Here is a 21360-nt window from a genome sequence, read left to right on the forward strand (position 1 = left end):
ATTTGGCTTCGGCCAAGAATTTTCCTTTCAGTACATCCCTAATGTCTATGATCAGTTACTAGTCTCGCATTACAAGACCTATCTCCACAGCGCAGACATTCATTTTAGGATGGAGAAAAAAAAACACTCTGGGTTGTTTGCATTTCTTTAAACCAATCACAATCGTCTTGGGCGGCGCTAAGCTCTGGACGCAGCGGCGGTGGCTCTGCTAAATACTCCCGGGAATTTGTTTGGGTGGAACATTTGGACCCCGCAAAAGAAAATGGCACATTATTAAATTAAGTTCGCCGTGTGTACTTCCTCCACAGCAATCCCACCAATCGGTCACAAAACGTCTCAGTTAGAGAGTAAATGTTGTAAACATATTCTTTGTAAATCTTTACAATCATTCCCTGAAAGAACCAAGCAGGCCTGCCTTGTTGGGCGATCAAAACGTACCATTTTCAGCTTGTAGCTTGCTAGCTCGCGCTAGCAGTGATGGATTTACTAAACAACAACCTTGTAACTGAAAAACATGTAAATTTAGAATCCATCACTTCATTCATTATTATAGTATAATTATTTCAGGAATTATGCATCACATATTCCACTAGGGGTTTGTGTACCCCCATTTGAGAAACAATAATCCAGACTAATCAGTTACTAACCTTTAAGTAGTTTTATTTGCCTAAACTGGACCAAACCTTAACCATGGGGGTGGCAGATTTTAGATTTTTAAGGAATGACAAACAATGTATCTTGTCATCTGAGTTTCCCCTTGTTCCAGTCTTTGAGCTAAACCAGGCTAAACTAATTCCAGACCTTTCTTTATACTGGACCATGGATTTATTAGAACTAGATAAAGTACTCCAAGGTGGTGCCTATACATTTTAATGAGTGGTTCACCCACTGCATATGCCAAACAAATGTTTGTCTCTTCCTAGTTTCCTCCAGCTCTGTGCATATATTCCTTGTCACACTAATATAAACTGCTTTTCTTGGCTTGGGAAACTTTAACAAACATTAAATCAGTATTGTTTTCAGTTTGAAGTGAACTTACAGCAGTTTTACATATCTGGTGGTAAATAAGCATTTTCAGCTCTATTAATTCATTCACATAATGGGCACACTGAGATATCGATCTTCTAATCTGACTTGTGCATGGGCACAAGTGTATCGGTCAAGGCAGGAATTTCGCTGGCGCCACGATATGGGCTGTCAAACGATGAATTTTTTTTATCGCGATTAATCGCTGAATTTCTATAATTAATCGTGATTAATCGCATGTTTTATCACATGATTAAAATTCTTTATTATTTTGCATTTCAGAACTGTTTTTAAGTACATATTAACAATGGAAAGCAATTCTTACCAGTGTGTCTTGATTGGGAATCAAATGAATGCAAAGAAAGTGACTTTATTGGTTCTATTTTAGAAATCTGAATCATTGTTGAGCTGGGTGCACACAAGCCTCACTTCCACTCCCACAGTTCGCCATAAATGGACGTAGAAACGCCTTAAACTCCCGTTTACATATCAATACATGTGCCCGCTCCACCAACATTAGACCTGTCAGTGAGTATACATACTGAAATACAGCAAAGAAAGAGCAGTTTCCCCGACTGCATCCGTATCACTAATTCATCATGTTTCTGCAAAACATCATCGCAGCAAAATATCATTATTATTAAGCATCAGAAGGATGATTCATTCATAGTTATTCTATACATTTTGAAATCAAAATCAAATTATATGATCATTAACAAGGACATGATACTCAAATGTAAATAAAATAACATTAATAATTTAAATCATTTTAAATTAAGTTTATTAATTTCTCTTTGATTGACATTTCACAGAATGTAGTGTAGCCTATAACATATTAAGACAATCAGTGAAATTGATTCAAACTTGAAATTGACTGGCCTTGCCCCTAAAATGGTTAATGCAAAAGTCCCTTTGAACTTCAGTAGATTACAGCACAGAATGGCTCTATCATCTTTTGTTGGAACTAGATTCAGGCTTAATTGGGACCACTAAAGACTGAACTTAACTTTCCAGAGATGCAGGGATCATAAATGTATAGTTCTAATAGGGCAACTGCTCTCAATTTAAAAGCACAAGCAAGTCTGGATGTGAGGATGAAATGAAACCCTGGTAAAACCAGAAACCTTATCTTAATCTTTGCCCTCCCTAAACAAGACCTCCTTTCTGCTAATCCCTTTAGGGCTATTCTTACAGGAACACACAGCTCCAATCCTGTGCTGTTCGGATTTACTTTCACACATTGGAATATATGTATTTTTTCTTTTGATTATAACTTCATCAGATTTAGGGTGGGGCAGTGTTTGGTGTTTCACCGTATTGTGTTGCACTTTGACAGACGTGTACGTATAATTTCAATATCATGACAGAAAACAGCCATTCAATTTTTATCTCCGATCATTAGTCTATAACCGCTAATGTTGCTTTGGCAACAAAGGAACAAAACGGCTGTTGTTTGACATGGGAGATTATATCATAAAAGTGAAACTCATACTAAAGGACTTTGTGTAATTACTGAAAGTAGTGCTGGCGCACACACAGCATGAGTCATTGTCAGAGGAAAACAGGAAACCTTTCTCCCTACTTATGATCCCAAGATCCCTTAATGGCTCTGAGTGTTTCCAAAGTGTTGTAAAAGTTAACAATGCTTAAACAATGAACATGCAGCATTCACATGTATTGCTGTCTAATTTGGGTTTGAGTGCCCAATTATTTGTCCATTGGTTTTCCAACATGGAAATGAGCAACTGGAAAATAAATGACCTCTTTTCTGATTTTGTTTACTTTGAATTATCTCCAATCCTTTTATTATCTTGTAAATTCTATTCAGACCAACATCCAAGTGATAAAGTGGATTTTCTGGAAAAAACTAAATACTAATGTTGTGTGTCAACCCATTCTCACTCCCAACTCATAAAATACAGACGCTTGGGTAGTGGCTCTCAGCGTTAGATATGACGCAAAACGCACCCTTCAGCGTGTGTATGGAACACACTGGGCAGAGCAGCAGAGCAGCAGCTCCGCGGCGCTTTAAGATGATGTAGTATTAAGAGTGACAAAGGTAGTGAGTAGAATGAAAGCCTGAAATGCTGCGTAAAGAGGTTGGTAGGGATGGTGGATGGGTCAAACAACACAGGACTTTTACCCAGGAGACTGGGGTTTATGTCCTGTTCTGGTCCCATGTGTCACTGAAACGTTCATTTTATAACCCCAACCACAATCTTTTCCTAAACCCAACTTTCCCGTTCATCTTTTTCTAAACCTAAGTGTCCCGTTCTTGTGCCGCATGTCAGTTAAACATACGACCCAGAGCGTCAAAAGTGACGGCAATAGTCCGACCAAGAGTGTTTAGCTAAAGCGCGTTTAGATATGACGTTAAAGGAGACTTTTAGCGTCAATAACAACGCCAAAGGCACCTGACCAAGCGTCCGTATTTTATGCGATGGGAGTGAGAGTGTGTTTTGTGTGTTTGGATTATTAGCCCCAGTTTGTGCCTCTCATGTAGTTATTAATTCCATTGGAAACTGTTGTGAGTGACAGAAATGAGCTACTGTTGTACACAAAAAAAGCAGTGCAATTTGGCTGTTTTACAATTAGACGAAAATAGCCGGAAATGACAAAGCAGGCAACTGCTGCAAGGGCCCAATGCCTCCAGGGGGCCTCAAGAGCCAGGTTTACTGGAGGCATTGGTTTGTGGTAATATGATTACTTTCCACCGCACATCCATGTCCAGCAGGCTTAAAAAGGTTGCCTAGATGTCCTTCTGAAGATGTTTCCAGGCCATATTGGATTTATAATCCCTTCAGTATGTCGTGGTGTGTAGAGGAAGCCGTCCAGGAAGTTAGCCCCTACCTCCATCCTCAAGAGGCTTTGCCTTTTGCCCAGCCACCATTGTAAATAAGATTTTTTTCTTATTGACATGGCCTGGTTTTGTAAATAAGATTTTTTTCTTATTGACATGGCCTGCTTTAAAGTGATGGTTCGGAGTAATTTCACCCTAGGGTCCTTTGCACCATGACCTCGAGCGAAACACACCTGGGTCGAACATTGGGAGAGTTAGCGTAGAGTAGCATTATCAGCTGAATAGCTTAGCGCAGGGTCTAATGGACCCACGTTTGTATCTCGTAAGTTGCCCCACTAATAATGCCCAAAATGATACCAAAGGTCTACAGTAGTACAAATAGGTTATGTAAAAAAAAAAAATTTTTTTTTTAAAAAAAAAAAATTTTATATTAATAACACTTGCCTGCTGGCTTCTGCTCTCTGCTGTTGTTGTTGCTGCTGTAAGACGAGTGCTTAGGGACGTCTACAAATTACAACACCGAAAAGAGATGCAACAAAAATATTTTTTAATTTAACTTTTTTTTTAAGTAAGTGCTGTAGTATAACTAGCAGGAGACAAGTAATAATTGAGGTAAGTTTGGAGACATTGCCTTATTTAATCATTAAATTAAAAAATGTTTTTGTTGTATCTCTTTTCGGTGTTGTAATTTGTAGACTGCCCTAAGCACTCTTCTAACTGCAGGTAGCAGCTAGCAGAAGAGAGCAGGCAAGTGTTCATAAACTTCTAGTGTACTTACAAACTTTCCAATCCATCGTTTTATGAGTGCATAACCTATTTGTACTACTGTAGACGTTTGGTATCATTTCGGGCATTATTAGTGGGGTAACTTACGAGATACAAACATGGGTCCATTAGCCCCTGCGCTAAGCTATTCAGCTGATAACGCTACTCTACGCTTACTCTCCCAATGTTCAACCCAGTTGAAAAAAGCTTCTGGGGGGGGGTGTTTGGCTCGAGGTCATGGTGCAAAGCACCCTAGGGTGAAATTACTCCGAACCATCACTTTAAAGGCTAAATGAAATGAAATAGGTTCTTATTAGGTGGCAGAATCAATTAGCCTGGGTAAACCCTGATGAACTTCCGGCAAATTTGAGATATGCTCTGCAAGTCAGTCTGGCGAAGAGCCCATTCAAACCCATTTCCAATGTCCCCAAAATCGAGGCACCAATCACAACCGCAGAGGCAGGCTTTACACCAATCACAACCGTTGAGGTGGGCTTTACGCGAGGATGATCAGCTTTTTGTTTACATTCAACATGACAGTTACCGAAGCGCTGCGTCACCTGGATCGTTGGTCTTATTGGTTGGACTATCCAATGTGCCCAAAGGCATTTGAGCAGCATCCGTTGGTGATGCCCCTTTGGAAATGAACTGTCAATGAACCTTTGTCAACCAGGCTAAGAATCAATGTGATGGAGCAGTTCTACTCCGAGCTCTTCCGGATGTCCAAACTTCTCTCTGTCCCCAAGAATGAGCTAAGCCACACTGCAAAGACAATATGGCCACTTATATTCATGACCCAAGGTGAGGGTTCGACCTGATTTGCTGGTGACGAGGCTCAGCTCGCTCGTCACAGCATACCATTATAGACAGAAGTGAGATGCAGTAACTGTGGTTATAATGATGGGGATAATGAAACGCACTTTGAAAGAGTCTCACATTGACCCTCTGGATACAACGGCAAAACTACATGTTGTATGTCATACTTAAGATCAATACAGTGCAGAAACTTACTATGTTTTTGTTTAGAAGCAGAGAAATGTGACGTTTCAAGGAGGTCCACCATGCGATTGTAGGCCATCCAGAAGCTTTTTAATCCATCCTGGAATTACAGTGTCTTTGTAAAATAGATAAATAAATATGAATCCTAAAATCAAGTCACAAAATCTCCCTTTATTCCACAAGGCTTGAATGTAGCCTCGTTCTTGCTGTCCCTCATGTTTTTAGCATGGCAGCTAACAACAGGACCTTTCCGAAGAGGGCTTTGGTGCGATCATAGCACTTGCAGAATCTTAGTAATCCGGCCTGAAACTTCAGTGATGTTTTGGAGACATTGTGCAGTAATTCCAGAACAATAAATCCACGACTGAACAGTCATCTTTTTGTATGAAAAGCAATCCTTTACTGTTACTATCTTCACTGATGGCTATGTCAACCAATCACATGAAGTCATGTCAGGTGTGTGTGTGTGTGTGTGTGTGTGTGTGTGTGTGTGTGTGTGTGTGTGCAGAGCTGCAGGTCATTCAGGCTGGCCTGGATGTGTAAATTAGTGTGATTTGGCCTACTGATGTCTTATAGCAGACAGAAAATGCTGTGGAGATGACACAACTAACTTTATTGATAAAAGTCACCCAATTCACATCAATTCACCCCCTATAGCAGATAAAAACAACATTGTGTAACATTGGTATTTTTTGTGATTAGCGGTCCTACAGTTTCAGAGTGCAATTCACTTATACACCTCTATTGTAACTATGGACAGCCGTACACATGCATTTGTTATAATTACATTACTTATGATCAAACAATAGCGAGTGGACAGCTTTGCTAACACAGCCTAACATTAAGCAAGTGCACACAAGACATGGCAAGCCAGCTAATATTATTTACTACAGTGTTCACACACATTTTCATGGACACACTTTAAAAAATTTTCCATTTTCAGGGACCCATACTAAAATGTTCATGACCAATAACTCCAAATGTTAATTACTGTATGAAAATAAACAACAAATGTTTCCAATCTCCAACAGTTGGTTATGTTCATATTTACTTTTTTTTAATGACAGGCATGACTGAAATGTGCTATATAAATAAAGATGACTTGACTTATGACATAAATAACTTCTTATCACCCTGATAGGTCTAACTGGTCTAACTGTGGCATTTGTGTGTGACAGGGTGCTTTAATCTGACTAGTGCACTAAAACATCGAAAGCTAACCTGTTCTTTTGTCTATGCTAGTGGAACTTTCCTCTGCTGATGTTCATGTGGAAGATGGCGCCGGCCCTGAGCTGTGGAAACACTGTGGTTATCAAGCCAGCAGAGCAGACCCCCCTCACAGCCCTCCACGTTGGATCGCTCATCAAAGAGGTCTGATGTTACGCTGAGAGAGGTTTAGACTTTAAACCTCTGATAGTCCTTTTCTTGAACAGATTCTGGGCCTGTATCCTTATGGAAAATCCTGCTTCTCATGTGATTGATCTGTTTTGCTTCTGTTATGTTTTAGTAGTGTCTGTTCCCAGCAGGGGACACAATCTTGACCTAAACCTTTTTTTTGGCGATCAGAATTATAATCCAGTTTATTGCCAAGTAGTTTTTCAATTTGCTTTGGTGTTTTGGTGCATTGACAAGAAACATATAGAATAGGAAAAAAATACAATTTAAAAAATATGTACAATGGAACTGTAGTTTTCTACTGTAGATAGTAGTTACAAACATGTGCGTTTTTAACGTAACACATATAGACAGATGTGAAGACATTAATGTAAGCCACTGGTTCCCAACCTTTTTGGTCTGAGGTAACCCCACAATCCTGTCAAATGAACTTGGGTACCCCTTCATCAATTCACAATGTATCTTCTAAATGTATACTACAAATACTATCAAAGTGGATATTCATACAATTGAACTGTCAATATTAAGGTTGGTTTGGTCAGCCATCCTACTACTTCCAGCCTTCTAGGCTACTACTACTTGGAGTGAAGCTGAATGTTTCAACCATTATTCATTAAGGTTACTTTAAGCCATTACTTTTAGCTATTTCAATCGTTTCTCCATTACTTTAGCTAATCATTCCATTAATTCAATCTGCCCCCTCCACCCCCCCGTTTAACTCTCTTCTCGCAAGCGTGTGCAAAAAGTGTTCACACTCTCTTGCTAAGGTGACGTTGACTGTGACTTATGTGATTCCCTCTCTCTCGATCATGTGTTTAATGTTAAAACGAAAATACAAGTAAGAGTTTATTACGTTGGCTTCACCCAAGCTATCGCAGCGCTGTGGATTTAGGTCTTACAATGCGACTACCCAAGCTATACCAAATGCAGAGGAGAGGCCTCAATGTGTTTTATGTAGAGAGGTGCAATGAAATACATTCCATATGCATTTTAAATTAATAGTTTGTTGTGTTCTTTATCAGTAATTTATAAATGTAGATGTCATGGGAATTTATGATGTATTTTTGTTTGGTTCCTGGGGGGACACCAAACCTTTGGGTCCAGAGCTGAAAAGTTTGGGGACCAGTGACGTATACTAATCCTTTATAATCTTGTTTGCTGGCTTAGAGGTATAAACATTTAAATATACTGACCGTGAAATGCAGGATTCAGCCTGAAATCCCCAAATTTATTGAAAGAAAGTACAGAGGACGCAACCTTGGTGTCCTTAATGGTAGCTACAAACTCATCTGTTGTTATAGAAAAATACTAAAATTATAAATATCAATATGTTGCCATTTCAGGCAGGGTTCCCTCTTGGAGTTGTGAACATCGTTCCGGGGTTTGGTCCCACAGCAGGAGCAGCCATCGCCAGCCACATGGACATCAACAAAGTGGCCTTCACTGGCTCTACAGAGGTGTGTGAGTGTATGAAAACACAATTTTGCTGCATAATCATAATTTTGACAAATTAATGAAACATTTAAATACTTCTTAAATACTGGTGGATCAGGGGATTTATTTATTTGAACTATTGTATTTGTGTATGTTATAGATTATGGCAAAGGTTAATTTATTGAGCTGTAATTTGTTATATTTTAGCACATATAAATCTGATTTGCCCATAAACTGTAAAAATAGTGGACGTAGCAACAGTGACATCACCCATTGGTTTGTGGATTGCTGTTTTGAAGCCAGGAGTTTGCATTTTGGCTGTCGCCATCTTGTTTTTTTTGGAGCCAGAAGTGAACATGATTAGACAAAAGGGCTAAGCCTCTGCCCCATCTTGACAGGTCGACGTGTAGCCACGTCCGTAAAGCATCCACTGCTTCATCGTCTATTTTTAAATAAATGGAACGATAATTTACTAAATGAACATCATGCTGTTGAAGAAGACTTGAAAGTAGTGATTGAGACCATGAACTCATCAAAATGTTTACTGAGGTAATAAATCAAGTGTGAAGTAGGCTCATTTTCTTATAGACTTCTATAGAAACAGACTTATTTTTGGAGCCAATGGAAATAAGTGATAGAATGCGGCTTTAAAGGAAAAATCCGGCGCAAAATGAACCTAGGGGTTAATAACACATGTAGGGGAGAGTGGGGTGATTTGTGCCAGGGGGAAAGTAGATCCACCCCTTGTTTTTGGAAAACCATAGAATAAATTGGTCATGTGACCACATCATTTTGAAAAGCCATCCATTTTACTCATCCTCCAAAGAAGGGAGACACATGGCATGAGAAGTAAGCACATTTTAGCTCAAAAAACTTTCTTTTCCTTTCAAAGTAAAATTTCAATGATTAAGGTTTTTTGATTGTAGTGTCTGAACAATTATAGACAAGTTTGAAAACATTTCACACATGTTTTAGTGCTTTAGCAGGCTACACAGTGAGTCTATAGAGTTAGCATGATGTTAGCTCTTAACTGCTGGATCATGCTAGTTTTTCAAACTTGTGGGTCTGGGGTGATTTGTGCCAAAGGGCCTGGGTTAAGTTGTGCCAGTGATGAAGGAGTCATCCCTAGAGGTGATGTGCTTAAGAAACTACCCACACCCCCAAAACTTGGTGGTACAGCCAGAAGGGAGCAGAAGTGTATATTCCCTTGCAGCATTGACAAGTGGGATGTTAAGTTTACTTCAGAAATCACAATTTACCCCAACGTATTCCCCCAAAGGCAAGGGCGTACATCCCAGGGGGATCGGGGGGGTCAGGACCCCCCATCTAAAGGTTGTCCCCCCCTAAAATATCATTAAAACAATGCTGTGTATTGTAAATAACATAATGATATAATGATGTAAACTTAAAATATCTGTGTAAGTAGTAAAACAATACAAACCCCAAAACATGCTTTCTAAGTTTAGAAACATTTTGAGTCCCCCCTCCCTTGCCTCACAGTGGTTTGGTCCACTGCCCGCTGTAAGTTAGGCTCTGCACTCGACTCACAGTCAGATCGATAGTGGATAGGCTATTTTATTAACATGAAACATTGGATGAAGTTTTTCTTTTCTCAAATAGAAATAATGCTGGGTAATTAATGAATTAGTCATGACAAAAAAGTTCGCTATAATGTAACTTTACCTAGCTTATAGCTTGTTGGATAGAAATGCACCCACTACACTACAACTAACGTTACCACGGCAATAAGCCTAACGTTATGTGTGTGAACTGATATTAGGTTTAATATTGAAGATCTACACTTGTGTTTTGCTCCATATGAAGTTAAGTGGCTGATCAGTTAAGTATATATCCTCTGTCCCAGATGAAACCTAATATTTATGTGGAGGACGCAAGATCATTTTATTATTATAATATGACCGCGTGGTTAACCTATGTACCTAACTCTATATATTTAGACATCTGATGTTAGCTAAAGATTTGTGTGGTTGTTGTCCAGATAAAATAACAGAAAAAGAAAAACAGGCATAAGATCCTTTTTTCAGTAGGCCTACACCAAAACGCCAAGTAAGCACTAGCGGCGCCAGGATTTTGATTGTAGGGTTCCCCCTGCATACAGACAGCCAGACACTAACGATAACATTAGCCTAACTGTTAGTCTAACTGTTAGCCTATTTTCCTTGCTGGTGTGAGGGGGGGTGGCTACGGGAGGACTTGATGGGGAGAGGGCGGCCGAGCAGGATGGTAACTGGTCACTTGTAATCGCGTTACTTAAAATTTCCTCCTCCTGCTCCTCGGAGCGTTTCTTGCTGAATTTAAATGAAAACAAGCTGCTTTGCGTTTCATATTAGCTAATAGCTACAGTCTGTGTCTGTCTCATTGAGCTAGCTTGAAAAGCTTGCGCGCAAACGTCCTTCATTTCATTCGAACACTTGCTGGTGACGATGCAGCCTGTGGGCGAGTCCACACGTGGGGTAGAAGCCGCTGATTGGCTGAGAAGCTTTCACTCAAAGCTTTCCTCGGGCTGCTTATTGGATGAACTGCTAGATTAAAAATCACTCACTACTCACTGTAGGCCTGGGTCAAAATGGGTGGGCCCAGACCTAAAATGGGTGGGACCAGGCCCACCCGGGCCCAATGGTAGCGCCACGGGTGCAAGTAAGTACAATAAGTCCTCATATCAAGACAATTTGGTAACATCTTTATAAGAATGGGTGCTTATGGAAATACTAACGTCACTATGTCACAGGCAAAGGAGACAGAAAGAACTGAGGGACAGGGAGACCAGGGACAGTCAGGTGGAGAGTATCAGGGAGACCAGGGACATTGAGGTGGAGAGTCTCAATGGAGATCAGGGACAGTCAGGTGGAGAGTCTCAGGTAAGTGTGTTGAGCTTAGTTCATATTTTTGGAGGTGTGTGGCTGTCAGGGTTAGCAGATGAGCTTTACCAGTGGCTCACTAATTTACATTATGATCAGCTAATTTAACAAGTGTACAAAAGCATTGTATTTCTTTTATATGGGGACACTTTTTCAAAATAAGTAATTACGTTTTAAGGTATTTTTGTGGCTTGATTGTAAACAACTTAAAAATAAATACATGGTTTTAAAGAAGAATATTTTGGTCAATTTAGTCAGTTTTTTTATTGAATCAAGAGAAACACTGAAAAGAAGGATAATTGTACAGTCTGCATGCTACACTAATGATAGTATTAAGGCTTTCCTCTGTGTACACATGTCCTCTACGAGTATAATTGAGTCTGTATTAATTGTGTCCCCTTCAAAAATTGCTCTTCAGAAATTTTATGTTTATTGTCCCCTCCTACTGTTAGATCAGATTTACACCCGTGCCCAAAGGCCCAATTTACCCCGCATCAGGGGCAAGTTGTGCCACGAGACCATATATTATATATATTTCTGAAACAATTTATTTCAGATTTCAAGTTATTGTTCTCATGGATGCACCACATCCTGAAATATATGTACATCCTTAAGTTGAAGGCATTACTGTCATGGCTTCACTTCAAAGTCACTTTGAGTAAAAACTGCCACAACTCACCCCACTTTCCCCTACCAAGTTCAACCGTTCTCTGGGATTTGTTTTCATGCTAATCGAATGTGACCAGTTTTATCGCAAACCGCTAATTACTTTATAACACTAGTAAGCTTTGTAAGTGTACAGACAGTTTATTAAAAAGATAGTTTAGAAAGACAGTACCTTTCACGTCTACAGGCAGGCGCCATCTTGGGATTGGTAATTAGTGGTTTGCAATAAAACTGGTCACATTCAATTAGCATGAAAACAAATCCCAGAGAACTACATACACATGGGTTATTAATCCCTAGGTTAATTTTGTGCCGGATTTGTCCTTTAAGGCACTTCAGCATTGGCTTCACTTTTTAGGCACGGAAGTTGCCGCTTGGATTTGCCATCATCAGACAACTGTTAACACAGTGATGTAGATGAAGTTAAAAAAAAAAAAAAACTCTTTTATCAAGAATATGATTCATATGAAAATCGGTAGCTTTAAAATACTGTAGACTTTCCTAAAAAAGATTATTCACCCAAGATTTGTTTTTATCTGTTTTCTTATGCAAAGTTTAAATTCTTAAAGATCCCATAGCATGGTGCTCTTTGGATGCTTTTATATAGACCTTAGTGGTCCCCTAATACTGTATCTGAAGTCTCTTTCCCGAAATTCAGCCTTGGTGCAGAATTACAGCCACTAGAGCCAGTCCCACAATGAGCTTTCCTTAGTATGTGCCATTTCTGTGTGTGTAGCTATTGAGGAGGAGAAAGGGGGGGGCAAGGTGGATGGTGGGGGTGTGGCCTTGACCAACTGCCACTTTGCTCGTTTGAAAGCTATGATGTCTCTCTCTCATGGGTGGGCCAAATTCTCTGGGCGGGCAAAGCAGAGAAAGGGGATGTAACCTTGCTCCTTACGACCTTATAAGGAGCAAGATTCCAGATCGGCCCATCTGAGCTTTCATTTTCTCAAAGGCAGAGCAGGATACCCAGGGCTCGGTTTACACCTATCGCCATTTCTAGCCACAGGGGCCAGCTGGGGGAACGCATATTAATGTTAAAAAAACTCATGCCATGAAATTTTCATGCCATGGGACCTTTAAAATATCCTCAATATCGAGTTGAAAACCCCAGCCCTAATACACATCTGAAGACTCACTTTTAATCTGTTACTACACATATGTAAAGGAGTTCTTTTTTTCAGTATCACCTTTAATGCATTAAGGTGTGACCCTGTATACTGTCATGCGTGCAGGTCGGCCAACTGATCAAAGAGGCATCAGCCAAAAGTAATCTGAAGAGAGTGACTCTGGAGCTGGGAGGGAAGAACCCCTGCATTGTGTTTGCTGACTGTGACTGTAAGTGTCTCTCATTTTGAGTAATGAAATGCAACATCAAGATGCTGTCTATCAGCCATTAATCCATTAAAAATGTAAATTGTGAACTCACAATTCTCTCCCAGAATAAATATATGTAATGGAGTAGAGAAGGTGTAATTATCTCCAAGAAAATTTGTTTAAAAGTGTGTGTGTGTGTGTGTGTGTGTGTGTGTGTGCGTGCGTGCGTGCGTGCGTGTGTGTGTGTGTCTATAGTGCAGCTGGCTGTGGAGGAAACTCAGAAAGGAGCTTTATATAACCAGGGTCAGTGCTGCACTGCTGCTTCACGTGTCTTTGTGGAGGAAAGTATTTATGAGGAGTTTGTGCGCCGCAGCATAGAAAACGTCAAGAAGATTGTCATAGGAGACCCGCTGGACCCCCAGACATCACACGGGCCACAGGTAGGAACAGACAAAAAATATATTAAAATACTAACAGACAAGCAGTGCCAAAACCTCTTACACCTGATTTTTCTGGACACTTGGGGCAGCAAAAGAAGTTGTTAACATGACATTGACATATTATTAAGATGGCAAACTTCATCTGGTTAAATTCCCTACTTCCTAGGGTAATTTCGTTTTTTTTTATTTTCAACCTGGACCCTATTTCCCATGTTTTGGTGTCCAAGTGGCTAATCAGAATCAAAGAAAAACAATCTTTGAAATTGGTCCAGTATTGAGTGAAAATACCGTAATCGTCAGCCGCAAACTGGGCGGCAATGTAATTAGAAAAAAAAATGAGTTTCCCTTTAAAGAACAGCGCACAGCTGCTTCCCTGAGCTTTGCTTTGGGACCTTTTGGGACTACAAGCAATGAATGAGACGACCCCAAACGTGGCTGTATGTGTCTAGCTGGCCGATATCAAGAGATCCTTTTTTTTGAAGGAGAATCAAGGAGCTGGAGATGGGTTACTTAGGACATCTTTATTAACACAAGAGAAATTAGATAGTTTTCTGCAGAAATTAACTCAGGGCCCTCGTCAGCGTCATTCATATGTTTATCATCTTGTCTCAAACTGTGTCTGTCTGCTGTTTGCTGCTAAGCATGTTTCCTCCAATGGTTTTTTAGAGATTTTTCACTGAAAACAGCTGCCTGCTGACACTATGAGAGCTGTGAGAGTGAACTAAAACAATTACATTGCAGGCCGGTGTTACAGCATATTCTGTGACTATCATAAAGTGTGACCACAGAGGACACTGTTGCATGGATGATACTTTTACAATTGTTTGCTCTAATGTTATTCAGTCTTTAAAACAGGGTAAATGCTGTTAAGTTTCCATGTACGGAAGGGTCACATTTTCTGTGTCAGCAATGGTGACCCTCATTCTGCTATTCTTCTGCTTTTTTATGCATCCAGTCAATCAGACAGAATAAGACAAAAATGTAAAGCTAAGCAAATTTGCATCTTTGCATCGCATGGAGCTCAACTTCGGTGAACTTTGACAGGCGAAATTGCTGCCTCAACCAAAACAGAGCAGTGTATATGGTTGAAAGAGCTCGGCTGTAGTTTTACAAGTGAGCCAACGCCCGACGCCCAAGTAGTTTTTCTGCCTAAACCTAACCAAGCTGCGACCATTTTACAATGTTAACGACGTGTTTAAAACCGCAACCTTTACGTTTTCTGGTTTGGATATTAAGTCGTATTTCCTGCCACTGCTAGGGGTACTAATTTATAAAACTCTCCCGTGGTATTAAAGGGTAGGAATAAAGGACTGACATCGTCGTATGGTTTGGAGGATTTGTTGACTTTTTATCAAATTCAGCGAATGTCTCCTCACAGCCATGTTCTGTGTGAGCGCAGAAAAAAATCCTACCATAATATTAATCCTAAAATTATTCCTACTGTATCATTTGACTGTTTAACGATAGCAAACAAGTGAATTTTACAAAATGTAGGATTCCCGTATATTAAGCTGTCTCCTTCCCTTGTCTACTTGCCCTCCTGATGCTGGCTACAGATTGACCGACAGCACTTTGACAAGATTATGGACCTGATAAAGAGTGGGAAGGAGGAGGGAGCCAGGCTGGAGTATGGAGGAGCAGCTTTGGGCGAGAAGGGCCTCTTCATTAAACCCACCATTTTCTCTGGGGTCAAAGACCACATGCGCATCGCCAAGGAAGAGGTACAACATGTTTCAATTCATTACAAATTAATCTGATACATACAGGGATGGGGGTATTGTCAGTGTGTGAAAGTTAAGCCTGACATCCTGTGGAACAGTAGTTTAAATACACCATAGACAGTTCAGAGAGGCCGGCTGCACAGTCAACACTGGTGAGGAGCTGCACACACATGAAAAGTCTAAAACAGGAGGAAAGAAAAACGTGACAGTGATCATCTTGCACCTCAGTCTACTTTTGTTTATGTCATGAGAGAAAATGTTTGCTCGCATTTTTATGGATAGTAGAGTAGACAGAAGGTAAATTGAGCATGCATTTGGCTTGGCGCCTCATCTGGAGAAATCTTTACTTGTCCTAACCCCTGTAGAACACTGAGAGTGGGAGCTGCTGGAGGCAACTTCAGAAAGTATCATCACATTGAATTTAATAAATTCCACCTGCACGTCCTCCGGGATAAGAACAATCAAGGGAATTCTAAGGCAACGTTAGACTTGTTTCAATAGAATGTAAATTAGGTGCATTTTCATCAGCTGGATAAATAAAGTGAGTACATAAGCACAATGTTCCAATGTCAGGAAAGAAACATGGGAAAAAGACAGCTTTGCTGTCTAAATTTTACAGCTATTGGGCAGATTATTTTGCTCATATGAGACCATATTTATGGAAGCGTATTACCTTCACCATAGAAAAAAAATTTAGACACCTTATTTCGTAATTACGAGATCCTGATCTTGTAATTTTGAGAAAAGATCTGGTAATTATGAGAAAATAACTCATAATTTTGAGAAAAGCTCTCATAATTACAAGATCAGGATTTCATAATTTTGAGCAAAGATCTCGTAATTATGAGAAAAGATCTCGTAATTATGAGATGAATGCATTTTCACAACAACAGAAAACAGCTCTCTTGTGTGAAGCTTTCAGGCTAGCTGATGCGATGGAAGCAAATAATCCTACGTCATGTGTTGTTTGTGTCTTAAAGGAGAATTCCGGTCGATTTCAACACATAGCTCTGTTGTTTGTAAATTAGGAGTACTGTCAGTAGCGAGGCAAACGAAAACAAACAGTGCTGCCTACACCGAGTTATCCTCCTGCTAGATTTTGCACCCAACAGGCTTAAACCAGGCTTAAACGGGGCAAGTTTTAAATGTGTTTTTAGCCTCTAAACATGTTAGAAATGCCATTACAAGTGCTTAACCATGTGCAGTTATTCCTTCCGAGGGAACACAGCGAATTTGACTGCAGTAGATGTGACAGAAAGGCATAAAAGTTGTGTTAATCCATACCTCTGTTGATTTCATGCTTTCCGGTGAAGTCAACACTAGTCGATTGCCGATCTCATACAATCCAATATTCCAAAATGTATTTTTTCCACAAAAAAAACAATTTGCCGAGGTTCTGTCCATAGTAATGAGTATGTTTCAACAGGCTGTAACCTGACACCACAGTGGAGCGAACAGAGCTGCAGTTCAAAAGTTCAACAGCTATCCCATGTGCATAGGTAACCTAGCAACGGTGGAGTTAGATCAGGACTAATGAAAATGGTTTGAGTTTGTGCCTTTCCAAATTGCGGCAACCAAATGAAGAGATATTTGTGCTTGAGCTTTCACTGTCTACCCCTCTGCAGCCGGAAGATTTTACAGTTGTGGCTGGTTGCACTTCAGCTTGATATGCAAACTCCCTTGGGAACATTACGTGAGAGAGATTACCGTGTTTGCAGCGAACATTTTGATGAGGACGACTTCACCGAAAAGAGCGTCAAGTCCCGGTATCTGAAGGCAAATGCCATTCCAAAAGCGAAAAGACCAGCTGCAGACAAATTGGAGGTAACGTCTTTATGATTTGTACTTTCCAAGGCTAAAGTAATACTCACACTTGAGTCAATCGACTCTGTTTCTGCGCAAGTTCAGCAGACAGTGAGGTTCGGATCGGATGTAGCTTGTCGGTATGCTAGGCTAGCTCCCAGTGATCTGAGAGTGTGAAAATCATTTCCAGTAAAGGACAAGGTTGCAACAGCCATTGTTTAGGTACCTTAAACGTGCACAAACGGTCTCAGAGTCATCGCTGCAACCAGGAGATGAAGGAGAGCTGAGATCCACAACGCCTAGCACATCTTTGTCTCGGCCACCGCAGGATGCTAACGCGGCTAGCGCGGTTAGCGCGACCAGCGCCGGTGCTATAGCCTTTGCCTCTGCCTCGCGAGTGGATGATATAGCCCTGTGGATCGGTCTTCCGTGGATGAGCCCGCAACTCAACCAATGCTAAAGTATCCGGTTACTTCTTCTGCTGAGTTTAATTGTGTAGGACCGCCAGAGGATAACAGTAAGGTATGTGGCTACTCTGCCTGTATTGTATTATGTCGTTATATGAGATATATGGATTAAAATAATCAATTCATAACCCGCTACAAAAGCTGCAGTCGCAGTTCTATTTCTATAACAGCTTGTTACTGTTGTCAAGTTGTTTTTTCCCTCATGGTTTTCTCTTGTTATGGCCAATAATGCTTTAGGGCTATTAATGCGATTTATTTATTTTTGTTAAACATGTTTTTAACATGAATCATCACACTAAAGTAAGGAAATAACTTGAGTCTTGTTTTACATGACAGATGACGTTGTCAATGAACATGTTCTGTGGCCGAGTATTGATTGAAACTGTCGGGCAGTGTTGTTGATCTGTATATTGTTGAAAACTTAAAACAGTTGAAAAGAATTGTGAAATATTCGGCCGAAATATTAGATTCCTGATCACTTTTACAGTCTATAGGCCTTAGGTTAGGAGAGATGCGCTATAGCGCAGCCAGGTATGGTGCGTAATGGAGATTCCAAAGCACTCTTCTTTTGGGCAGAACCAAGGAGAGCGATCGCGGATAGGTCCGTCCTTTGCACCGAAACTTTTTACAATGCAACAACATATAAATAGCATCAAGCTATTACAATCTTTATTATGTAAGCACATATAATATATATAATATAACAGTATATTAGCCAGTCATTTTTATTAGGTTAAACAGGGATTTGATAACGTTTTTAATTTAAGGCCCACCCACAATTGGTCTGGCCCATCCAAAACTGGAATCCTGGCGCCGTGCCTGCTATGGGCCGACTGATTCCAGCTGATAGAAGATCAACTTTGACTCAAATAACCACACGTTACAACCGAGGTATGCAGCAAAGCATTTGTGAAGCCACATCACGCACAACCTTGAGGCGGATGGGCTACACCAGCAGAATACCCCACCGGATACCACTCAAATAGGAAAAATGGGCTACAATTTGCACGAGCTCACCAAAATCGGACAGTTGAAGACTGAAATGTTGCCTGGTCTGATGAGTCTCAAATTCTGTTGAGACATTCAGATAGTAGAGTCAGAATTTGGCGTAAACAGAATGAGAACATGTACCGTCATGCCTTGTTACCAGTGTGCAGGCTGGTGGTGGTGGTGTAATGGTGTAGGGAATGTTTTCTTGGCACACTTTAGGCCCCTTAGTACCAATTGGGCATCGTTTAAATGCCACAGCCTACCTGAGCATTGTTTCTGACCATTTCCATCCTTTTATGACCACCATGTACCCATCCTCTGATGGCTACTTCCAGCAGGATAATGCACCATGTCACAAAGCTCGAATCATTTCAAATTGGTTTCTTGAACATGACAATGAGTTCACTGTACTAAAATGGCCCCCACAGTCACCAGATTTCAAGCCAATAGAACATCTTTGGGATGTGGTGGAATGGGAGCTTCGTACCCTGGATGTGCATCCCACAAATCTCCATCAACTGCAAGATGCTATCCTATCAGTATGGGCCAACATTTCTAAAGAGTGCTTCCAGCACCTTGTTGAATCAATGCCACGAAGAATTAAGGCAGTTCTGAAGGCGAAAGGGGGTCAAACATGGTCTTAGTAGGGTGTTCCTAATAATCCTTTAGGTGAGTGTATATATATATATATATATATATATATATATATATATATATATATATATATATATATATATATATTCTCAATCTAAACCATTAAATCTGTGGTTTAATCAGGAAATCGCTCTTCTTTCAAACACTGGGCCTTGAATGAAGTTGACATGCAATATATATATATATTAGGGCTGTCAAAATTAACGCGTTAATTTTTGCGTTAATTTTTTAATATTTAACTCGTTAAAAAAAATTAACGAAATTAACGCAGCTGTGTTTGTTTACTTCATGTGGCGGCTGAGAAACGTAATACGTCTCCATAAGAGCAGGGCGCTACTCTAGGAGGGACTTACCTGATTGAAGTAGGCCTACGGGCCAGTCAAGAGTTTAAACATGGACCAGTAAGATCCCAAAAGAGAAAAAAGATGATGTGTTAGAATCCAGAAATGAATGAGCACGGGCTATAAACGGGACCGAGTACTAGTTCCGACATGTTGTCTCGTCAGGAGAGATGCGCCACCGGTAAGCTGCTGTTTCGCTACATGCGCCGTGCTGTGCTGCCGATATGTACGTGCGCGATTTGTTTGCTTGATAACTGTTACGTTGGTCACGCTGATAAAACCTTATTTGCAGTCTGATGTTTAACGCTGTCGACTCGATAGTCTCCGTGACTATATTCCAGTAAATGTTTGAAATTGGTGCGTCTCACTGTCACACAAGCTACTTCCTGGTTGCGGTGCTGGAAGGGAAATGTAGTCAATCGCTTTACATTGGTAATGGATTGCTGTGCACAGCGTCGCTATCTAAAACTACACTCAATGTTTTCACTTTAGGCCAACATACACCTTTGTGGTTTTGGGTTACTGGTTTAATGTGTAACATTGATATTGATATTGATGTGCATTTCTGTGTTTAGATATATGTGCTTTGCTTAGTCATTCAGATTAAACACTATGTATATTATAATATTTATGATATTAAGTACTGCCTAGATTGTAATTTATATTCTATATATATATATATATATATATATATATACACATTTGTATATTATTCAGAATATGGTATATTAGGTATGTGGCTAATATTGGGGGTGGTGACAAAAATCTGCTCTCAAGTCGGACAGTTTCTAGCCGTTTCAGCAGCCTTCAGCAGGACTAAATAAGCCAAATTGTTGCTGCTGTTGTTCTGAAAGATATTAAACATTCTGAACTTAGCAGAACCTTTCCTTGTTTGTTTTCTCTTCATATTTGCAAAGTTAAGTGATTTAGCATTTAAATATCCATTACTACAAGCTTCAGTCTCAATTTAAAAACGCGATTAATCGCGATTAACTACAGCAAATTGTGCGATTAATTAGTTAATTTTTTTTAATCGATTGACAGCCCTAATATATATATATATACAGTACTTATAGTATATATAAATACAGTATATATCTCAATCATCAGTAACGAGTTGGCAGAATTGGACAAGCAATTCCAAGGGCCTGCATGCAGTACTGTCAATACTGTAAATAGTCTCAAAGGTGGTACATGGGACCATAGAAACAGTATCTGGTAAACAGTAGTACATTACAGTAAAGAAGGATGATGAAATATTACATCCATAGATAATCATGCTCCACGCTAATTGGTGACAATGAATCTCATTATCTTGAAATTTTCATGATCTAAACATGGAATATTGTTTGTCTTTTTCCATACAACTATGCATTGAGAGTAATGCAACAGTTACTTATCATTTTGAGTAGTTGTATCAATTGATAGTTAGATGATTGTAATGAAATGAATAGACAACCATCTGAAATGTGATGTGTGAATTGCTTTTAGAAATAGTAGTACTTTGATGTTAAGTTGTGTCATATTGAACAGGTGAGCTTTGTTAAATGAACAAATGATCTTTGGTTTATGTGTATTGTATCCAAGCAATTGAAAAAAGTGTTAGAGTTTTGAAAAATTTGCCTTTTGATCATTGGTTGTGAGTTTTGTGTCTAGAGTTTAG

The 21360-nt window shown here is 39.8% G+C and overlaps 1 protein-coding gene across 1 annotated transcript in view; it reads left to right on the forward strand.

Annotated features, from left to right (window-relative positions):
- Positions 1 to 21360, forward strand: part of aldh1a3 (aldehyde dehydrogenase 1 family, member A3) — a 43988-nt gene that overhangs the window by 12815 nt on the left and 9813 nt on the right. The window contains exons 6-10 of the mRNA XM_039795993.1: positions 6833 to 6961; positions 8329 to 8442; positions 13200 to 13302; positions 13537 to 13721; positions 15278 to 15442. Of these exons, the coding sequence (XP_039651927.1) occupies positions 6833 to 6961; positions 8329 to 8442; positions 13200 to 13302; positions 13537 to 13721; positions 15278 to 15442 (696 nt within the window). The remainder of the gene's footprint in view (positions 1 to 6832; positions 6962 to 8328; positions 8443 to 13199; positions 13303 to 13536; positions 13722 to 15277; positions 15443 to 21360) is intronic.

Source organism: Perca fluviatilis, chromosome 3 (assembly GCF_010015445.1).
Source record: "Perca fluviatilis chromosome 3, GENO_Pfluv_1.0, whole genome shotgun sequence".
Classification (NCBI taxonomy): Eukaryota; Metazoa; Chordata; class Actinopteri; order Perciformes; family Percidae; genus Perca; species Perca fluviatilis.